The 9674-nt window shown below is 33.1% G+C and overlaps 1 protein-coding gene across 3 annotated transcripts; it reads right to left on the bottom strand.

The window, feature by feature from the left end:
- Positions 1–720: 720 nt before the first annotated feature.
- Positions 721–7829, bottom strand: LOC110796613 (probable 2-oxoglutarate-dependent dioxygenase At3g50210). Of its 3 annotated transcripts, XM_022001677.2 has the most exons (13): positions 7651–7805; positions 7158–7331; positions 4084–4199; positions 3155–3273; positions 2978–3041; positions 2512–2579; positions 2090–2148; positions 1833–1998; positions 1692–1711; positions 1562–1608; positions 1368–1448; positions 1194–1283; positions 721–1101 (listed from the first exon to the last, which is right to left on the bottom strand). In XM_022001677.2, the coding sequence occupies exons 3-13, from the start codon at positions 4159–4161 to the stop codon at positions 973–975; spliced, it is 921 nt and encodes a 306-aa protein (XP_021857369.1). In that variant the 5' UTR covers positions 4162–4199; positions 7158–7331; positions 7651–7805; the 3' UTR covers positions 721–972. The 3 variants fall into 3 exon arrangements, with proteins under 3 accessions (XP_021857369.1, XP_021857367.1, XP_021857370.1); XM_022001675.2 differs by lacking the exon at positions 7158–7331 and having other exon boundaries at positions 7651–7829; XM_022001678.2 differs by lacking the exon at positions 7158–7331 and having other exon boundaries at positions 4084–4223; positions 7651–7807.
- Between the last annotated feature and the right edge of the window lie 1845 nt (positions 7830–9674).

Genomic DNA, 9674 nt, shown 5'->3' with positions numbered 1-9674 from the left:
GGTATTTTTTTTAATTGAATGAGAGGGGGTGCAAGGACAAAAAATTTAGTGGGGACAAAAAAAAAAATAGTGGGAAGAGAGAGTATAATAATTGTGTGGTCATTCTTAATTTAAAAGTGTAACAACTAATCTGGGACGGACGAAAAAAGAAAGTATAACAACTAATCTGGGACGAAGGGAGTAATTAAATTGGGAAATTTCAGAAATTTTAAAAAAAAATCACAAAAAAATTGGGCATTTAAATTTAAATATAAAACAATTTAAATAATTATTAAAAGATATTATTTAATTAAAATTTAAAGACAAATTAGATAAAAATGAGTGGCCACAATTTTTGGCAAGTAAAAGAAAATTTATTACTGACCAAAAGGTACGCAAAAGCCCAAAAAACCTACAACTCCAACAAAAAACTAAAAAAAAAACACCAAATTAAGTTAACTCTCCCCACCTTCTAAGAAGGGTCGAAGAGAAACCTATCATTTGTTTTACAACTCAAACAACTAGCAAATCTCTGCTTCTACAAGCAACTCTATAAACAATATTATGCAAAATACTATGTTGATCATCTTGAACTCCTTGAAAAATTCTTCGATTTCTCTTAATCCAAATCGAATAAATTGCTTTAATAAAGCACATAGTATGAAGCTCACCTGTAATGCTAGTTTTCCTACAAGCTTTAGCAGCTTGCATTAAAGGGGAGAGTATTTCTGTGGATCTGCATAATAGAAAGAAGCTTGCTCCAAATACTAGCAGAAAAAGAACACTCAAAAAACAAGTGTGCTACAGTTTCTGCGTCAAACACAAACACCATCAGTATGGTGATGACCACCATAGAAAGGTCCCTAGTTGGTCTGATATTTTTAAGCAAGGGCTATTATTACAGTTGCCCTGTCACTTGCAATTGATTAATTGAATCTTTCATACATCTGAACAACAAACTATAATTCGTACACAGAATTTTATTTTAAAATTTTAATACCGAAAATTAGTCGTTACTTTACCAACTAAATGTTCCCCATAAACAGCTTGACCAAGAATTTTGATTCCCCCCGTCCTCTGCACACAGATGTCCAAGGGCTCGATTGTTGCATCATAATTTGGCTGTCCATTCAAGATAACTTCATTTAGTTTCATAGAAATAGGTTGATACGTAGTAGTAAAAAATAAGATGACAGAAAGAGGGCAAGGCTAACCTCATAGAAGTATGCAACACAAACACGATATTTGGGAGACTTGTTAATGACCTGATGTAAGGTGGACTCATAAAGTCCATTGGATAAAATCTGTACATATTCGAATTCCACATAAAAGTTTAGAGATGCCATTAGCACTAAAAGAAATTTTAACAAAGGGATGGGCAAAAAAACCTTCAACATATCGCCAATGTTGCATACAAATGTCCCAGGAATTGGAGGAGCCCATATCCATTCTCCTGAATGGTTCCGAACCTTTAACGCAATTGAGATGGTTCAATCAAGAATAAGCAACACAAAAGGAGATTACAATTAGGTTGAAGATTCAAGAACTATTTATAACCTTCATATTGAAACAATAGATGTACCTGCAGAGCTGTTATGTTCTCATCTTGATTTACGAGCGTCAAAAGACCTATTGAAGGACATTATGAAATCAATATCATCACATAGATGCCAGACATCTACTACATCTTCAATCTCAAAGCAAAAACTTACCATAATCCGTGTGGGCTCCACTGATGTTATATTATATATAAAGAGTGCACACAACAACAAATTGTAAACATTAAACAGCAAAGAATGAGTGAAAAACAAATGCAAGAATCCAAAAGAAACATTAACTAAAAATTAAGTTACCATCCAATGTCAGCTCCATGTTCGTCATGCCCATTTTCCTTTGAGATCACAGGATAGCCGATCAAACGCATGACCCAAAATGGATCACCAGCTATATGACCTTCCAACTCATTGAACTTCCCACCCAAGGCTAAGGCAATACCTTGCATAATATTCCTAGAAAGTTCTGTTGTTATGCCAATAGAAAGAAACCTTTATTCGCATAAAATACAGTGTTGGCTCAAGGAGGAGAGAACTAAGAAAGTTTGAAAGCATGCCTGCGCAAAGATCAATATATTGCTCCATCACTACTTTAAAGTTCTGAGGATTAGACGGCCTGCAATAAGGGGGAGAAACCCATTATTTAAAGCATCAAAGCTTAAAGTTCAACTAATCCTACATTTTGTGATTATTTCTTAAATCTTTAGGCTGTAAATGCTTGATGCACTATTAGAAAACTCAAGCTAAATGCATTTTCTATCAGTTCCACACAAAACAAATTGTGCAATACTAAGGTTGATTCCCAAAACAAAAGAAACATTAACCATACATAGTATGGTTGCGTGCATATCGGACATGCTTTTGTTTCCAAAAGAAGAACCAATGGTTTATAATGTTGTTATAACTTGCATACATACCGTTTATGCATTTGCCATAGCAAAGAAAACATAGAATATGAAACCAGGGTTTTGCCACATACCATAAGTTAGGTCCTACTAATGGTTTCCCCATATCTCCATACATTCCGAGTTTCAATTCTCTGTAGCACTGGGAAAAAAAGATAATTATATTACATGATAAGTAGTGTATAACTGCAAAAGCTCCCACTAATCAAATACTCATTTCTGGAGTAAAATGATTTGCCACTAGGATCATACCATATCTTCTATGAAAACTTATATTCATAAAATTGATCTGACATCATTGAACACTGGTCGCACTGTCATCCAGATATTTAAAAAAAATCACAATGAAAAGTATGTCCTCCAATACGGTTTCACACATTACGATTATTTTCCTCTTCACAATATACAAAGATCACTATTAAAATATAGCAAGTTCAGGTGAAACGAAATGTATTTTGTTAAGCATATTCCAAGAGTAACTAGTGTTGCTCAACAAAACAAACAAGATAAAATTTGAGGGATTAAAGTACATTGACTAACATCAATAGCTTCATGCACATCAGGTTCACCCTTGGTTACATTGTCTCCAACTTCTTGATAGCCTCTGCATTTAAAGGTTCAAAGTACAGAAAAAGCATAGTGGACTTTTATGTAATTGTGCAAGTGAAGCTCATCGTCAAAATTAAAAGGAATAAGTAATCATAATAGGAAAATAACCTATATCCCGTTGCTGCTGACAACTTGATCTTGAGTTTTTCTTCAAGAGGCAGGTCAAAGAACTTGTGTGTGACATCTCTAACTTCCCTTAAAAGGGAGTCCGGAATGCCATGGCCTTTCTAATTAATCAGCCAAAAAAATACATAACCATTTAGTACATGAATAACAAAACAGAAAAAGCATTCATGCAAATGATGGACTTATGATCTGAAACATTGTTTAGAATTTTCTCCTTCTAGTAATCCTAATGTTCCTTGTTGAAAAACAAATTGCCCGTTCCGACTGTAGTAAATTTTTGTAACAGCATGCTTACAAACAAATGGGTTATGAAGGTGATAGCTAAACTTGGTACATAATGAACAACATAAACTGCGAGACATTATTTCAGCAAAGAGGGTATAAATGTATAGTTAACTTATACATATACTCGTAGTTTAGACGTGATGCCTGATGAAAGCTTTTGATGAGGACAGTACATAATTGTTCCTTACATGGGGATCATTAGGCTCTTGTTACTTTGTCAGTGGGTCTAGGTCACACGGTAACACGGTAACACCGATCAAGGAGGAGGAGAGTTATCCACTTTGATCCAAAGAGACAATTTTATCCCAAAATCAATTGGCTATGGAAGGAGAATTTTTTCAAGCTTATAAGTAGTTATAATCTCTCCACCCTTCCAATTTGGAAAAACTGCTGCATTTTTAAATTTTAATATGGGGTTGAAACAGTTCTTACAAAAAAAATCTTTGTCCCATATTACAGCTATCACGGGGTATTCTGTACATTTTAACATAGTAAATGTGTGATCGATGATCAGACATGCAAGATATGTAGAGTGGGCATGTTAAGAGTAAGGAGGCTAGGGTAACGATAACAACAATAATCTACTCTTAAGAAAACTACTCAAGGGGAGTATAAAATGTGAGTACCACATAGAAAAAGCCAGCCTCTCTACAAGCTTTATCGAGTTGTGTCACAACTTCGCATACACCAACATCCTCGGCCATATTTGCATCATCAGATTTTGCAACTAGAGGACTAATATCTGCATTGTGTCAACGGAAGATGACTGTATCAAACCATTAAGCAAGTCAGAGAATGATGAAAGTAAAATCCACATTATGACTCCCAAGTCATAACTTCGTCGATTTTATTATACTACTATCGATTTAATCATAAGTAATTAGCATAAGAATAGGTGGGCCTCGTTAATAGTTGATAAAAAAGGAAAAAGATATTTACATAATTACCGTCCTAGATAAAGAAAAATTGAATAACAATGGCACATAAGATTTCAAGCCTTTTCATTTTCTAGCTAATTTGTATTCCAATGGTAATTACTAGCTTGATATTCAAATTTGTCACACTTAACCACTTGTCAATTAACTATTTGTCAACTTTAGACAACTACTTGTCCAGCAAAAGTCAAGCAAACTAGCTTGTCCAAACTGATTTGTTTGGCCTAGTTAATATATAACTTTTCCTACAATGATCTAGTTATTAGCTTGAAACTTTTAGAAATTACAAGTTCATCCCTAGCTACAACCATTAGATTGAGACGTGTAATTTTGTCAATCCTTCCTAATTTCATTATTGTAACACATTATAAAATGTATTAAATGCTTATATACAAGCATACAACCATTGACTCATGGATTATCATTACTCCATCCGTATTTTATTATTAGTCACACTTTCTGAAAATTATCGTACCTTAATATGAGTAACACTTTTAATTTTGGTATGTGATGGTCCTTACTCCAAATTATATGAATATTGCTCTCTGTCATATGGTCCCCACGCTTACTCACATCTTCTTTTTCCCACGATATTAAATCCACCACAATCAATTTCTTACAATAAATAATAACCTAGTACCCACTTACCTCTTATTTTAATAAAAATCAAAACCATCTCCCCGAAAATCCCATGCCGGTCAAACGGTTACTTATACTAAAATATGGAGGGATATCCAACCAAAAAACCGCATTAAATATAATTCGTGACAGATACCGTGACAAAAAAAACAGTAGCATCTCATCGGTCAGATTTAAAATTCCGTTAATTACTACTCTCTCAGTTCTATAATGATGTTTCAAATTGAAATTTTGACACTATTCACAATTGAAAAGAACATTTTAAACTTTTCCCGATATACAAGAAAAAGAATGTTCTTGTTAGATCTAGTTTGATTCATCTCAATAATTACTTTAATAATACCAAAATTGTATAATTTTTATTAATATATACTTCCTCGGTTCTTATTTGACACAATTGATTTTGGCACACATATTAAGGAGAGGTAAAAGAGAAAGTTAAAGGACAAAAGTGCTCCTTAACAACAACCAACTCACCAGAGGGTAAATATGACAATTCACCATACAAAAATTTACCATAAGAATTGTGTCAACTAAAAAGGAATTTCCCCAAAATGAAATTGTGTCATGTAAATAAGAACACAAAAAGTAATATATATATAGTGCATTAGCACATGTGAAAAGTATAAACTAGAACATCTTTTATGGAACGGATTGAGTAATTTGTAATACTACATTTGTTCCTAAATGATTTTTACGCTTACTATTTGCACAATAATTAAGAAAGTTTTGTGAATATGTGATGATTGGGGTAACAAATGAAAAAAAGAGTGGTTATAAATTGTCCAACAATGTGACTATGTGGGTGGATGAAAACTAATATTAAGTATTAAAGTATTGTGAGTGGGTAAAATTATGGTGGACACCCATGATTAAAATATGTCAAGTTATATGTTTTGGTGGGCCAGATGAGGGTTTAAATGTAAATCTTATGTATCAAAAATGGAATAAAATAGAGTGTAAACTGTTAGATTATGCAAATAATCTACTTATTATGTGAATATTTTCTAGTGATAATATGTACGTATATTAAGTAGATTAGAGTATGAATCTAATATTGGGGCTTCAACCATCAGCTTAAGCTTTTGGTTGAGTTGGTTCTCTGACATGGTATCGGAGCCAACGTGACGCAAAGGTCACGGGTTCGAATCTCATCAACCCCTCCTTTCAAAGTGGAATATTTCGCGCTGGGTATGAAGAGGCCTATGTTGCATCCACACTTCAAGCCCAAAGGGCTTTCATGTGAGGGGGCGTGATAGAGTATAAATCTAATCTTGGGGCTTCAACCATCAGCTTAAGCTTTTGGTTGAGTTGGTCCTCTGACATAAACAACTTTAAAAAAACGGACTAAAACATAAGAAACTAGTATTGGGCAAATCCCCGTTAACACATGAATTATTTGTCCTTTTTTTTTGAACCGAAATATTGGGTACCCGATACCAAACCCGGAACCGCAAATGACCTGGAGCAAGTATCGGCTGGACTGGTTCCAGTTCCAAATTTTAAGAATCGGTCATAACCAATTCTGGTTCCGAATCTAGATTTTTAGGACCCAGTACCCGGTGGATACCCGTTGGTGCAGGTTCCGAGACCAGTGAGACCGAAACGGGCACAAATAGTTCAAAAAACATGATCATTAATTGTTGTTTTGGGTTAAGATTTAAGAAGTCTAGAAAAAAATAAGCAACTTAAAAATTGTCAAAGCTAATACTCCCTCCGTTCCTAAATAAGTGTCACTTTTCCATTTTTAACGTTCCCTTATAAGTGTCACTTTTCTATTTTTGAACATATACTTTTTCCACTTTTCTATAAATCATAATTACTTTTACTTACACATTCTACCATTTTCCACTTTTCAATCACCACATCCACTTTTATTTGTACTTTATCAATAAATAATTATCTACTTTTTCCTTTCCCAAAACAAAAACATTCTCAATCATTAACTCTTACACACTTTACAATTTTCTTAAGCACCGTGCCGAGGCCCAAAAGTGACACTTATTTAGGAACAGAGGGAGTAGTTTATTAGAAATAACCAAAAGATAATTTACCTTTAACTTAATTTTTATTTAGAAATAACCAAAAGATAATAACCAAAAAAAGTGAAGGTTAACGGGGGGTACCCAGTCCGGAACCGTTCCCACGGGTTCTGATATCGGTTTCACAATTTTTTGAGCCGATTTGATCAATCTGTGACCGGTTCCAAAAATTGAGATCCGGTTCTGATCAGTTATGGTACTTGTTCCTTAGTTTTTACGATCCCGCTAAGCTCTAATTGCACCGAATAATAGGTCAACCTAAACCATTATTTCAGATCATAAGAGAGAACACTATCAAAAGAGAAAAAAAACCAAAAAGAAAGAGCCGAGGAATACGGCCTTTGTTTGACATGAAGTCGAATTTTGCTTCGAATTTCGGAAAAAAAGAAAAACAATTGCTTTATACAAACGACTACATAATTCCTAATTCCTACGGAGTACTGGGCAATGGCTAGAAACGACTACATAATCTGGAAGCTTCATACAAAAAGAATATTTATAAAAATAAAAATTGCTAACGAACTTTTTTTCCAAAAATAAAAATTAAAAACCAGAGATAATAGTGAATAAATTTTACCTATGATGGGAATTGATTTGAAGTCAGTTGCCATTAAATTAAGCTTCAAGTTCACTCTTTTTCTCTTTCTTTTGCTCTCTGCTGAGCTGAACTGATTGATTGTGTGGTGGCGACTTTGGCGAGATACCAAACATTCGCCCAAATGCTCCCGACGTCACTCGTCCATAGTGGTAAATGGTACAATTTCTGCCTTATTTTATTTGTTTTAATATGATGATTTGAGTAAAATATTTGATAGGCTTATTATGCTGATTTGACATTGTAAGTAAAAAAAAATTAATCCGTATCTATACTAATGAGGTTTGAACACTAGACCTCTAGTTTGGATTATAATTCTCATTACCATCTTAACCAACCACCAATTGTAGTTTATCTCTTCACATTAATTTATAAATAAATGTTTACATGAAATCTAAAACAAATAATTTTTATGTGACTTTTTAATTTCCATGGACTAATTTGAAAAGGAAAAAAATTAAAGCATTATGACAACCATGAAGAAACCTGATGTTATAAGTCTCATAAGTATCAACTATAGGATTTCCATATATAGCTGTATATATATCTAATTTGGTGTTTATTAATTTGACGCATAGTTCCACGAGAAAACAAATTATAAGATGATATGATTGAAAACTTACTTCCCATGATAAATGACTTAGCGTGCCTGTGTAGTTGACGAACTTGACGGATATTTTTCATTCTATAGAATACAAGTATTTAGGTCAAATATTGAGCTCAATAAAAATCTAAAACTTTTTGTTATTCAATGTAGCAACCGGGGCATCGCCCGGGCCACACACTAGTTATTTATATGATAATTTGACTAAAATATTGTCAAAATTGTCTAACAATGTCATATTCAATAATCCTATAATTTTGTCCATAGATAAACATTTATATAAAATGAGATAAAACTAGATATATTTTTTTAGGAAATGGTCTTTTGCGGGAAATTTTGCATCGCGATGTGATCGACATATGTCATTTCTGGTGTCTGTTTTAGTGTAATGTAATACGGAGTAGATGATTTTAACAACAATAAGGGTGCGTTCTGTTCACCTTAAAAAAATAAGTTTCAGTTCCAATAAGTTCAGATAAGTTCTAATAAGATTTAACAATAATAATAATAAGTTCACTTGATCTTTGTAGCTTGTTAAGCTTGTAACGTTTTGGTGTTTTCCCATAATAATAATAATAATAATAATAATAATAATAATAATAATAATAATAATAATAATAATAATAATAAATAATAATATTAATAATAAATAATAATAATAATAATAATAAGAAATAAATAATGATAATAATAAAAAAAACTATAATAATAATAATAATAAATAATAATAAAAATAATAATTAATAATTAAATAATTATTCTTATATTCTTCTTCTTCTTAATATTATTATTACTTATTATTATCATTCTTATTATTATTATTAGTGAAATATTACTATTATGATTATAAATAACCCGACACGATATTAACCCGAACCGATAAGAACCCAAATTCGGCGAAAATTGACCCATTATATTCAAATCCGATTTACCCGATCTGACATGAAGATGACCGATATGATTCTCAAATCCGTTTAAACCCAACCCCTTTTCAATTCGTTCCCGTTTAAACCCGTACCCGTTAATACTCGAAACCGTTTCAACCTGTTCCCGTTTAATCCAGGATCTGTTAAAACCCGAACCCGTTTCAACCCATACCCGTTAAATCCTAAACCCGTTAAAATCCAAACCCGTTTCAACCCGTACCCATAAAAGCCCGAACACGTTAAAATCCGAGAGTAGGGCTGACTACTTGGAGTTAGGCCTGCTCTTTCTGTGCTTTAGCTACACCCGTACAACTAGTCCCCAAGAGTAGGGCTGACTACTTGGAGTTAGGCCTGCTCTTTCTGGTCATTTTCTGCGCAGTTGGCTGTATTTTCTCCCTTTTTTTTTTTGAAATATAAACCGTCGCGGTTTACTGTAATAAATTTTGATTTTTGAAACAATAAACCGTCACGGTTTA

This window comes from Spinacia oleracea, chromosome 2 (genome assembly GCF_020520425.1).
Source record: "Spinacia oleracea cultivar Varoflay chromosome 2, BTI_SOV_V1, whole genome shotgun sequence".
In the NCBI taxonomy this organism is placed as follows: Eukaryota; Viridiplantae; Streptophyta; class Magnoliopsida; order Caryophyllales; family Amaranthaceae; genus Spinacia; species Spinacia oleracea.
Note: the sequence above shows the minus strand (reverse complement) of the source record. Positions and strands in the feature narration are given on the sequence as shown.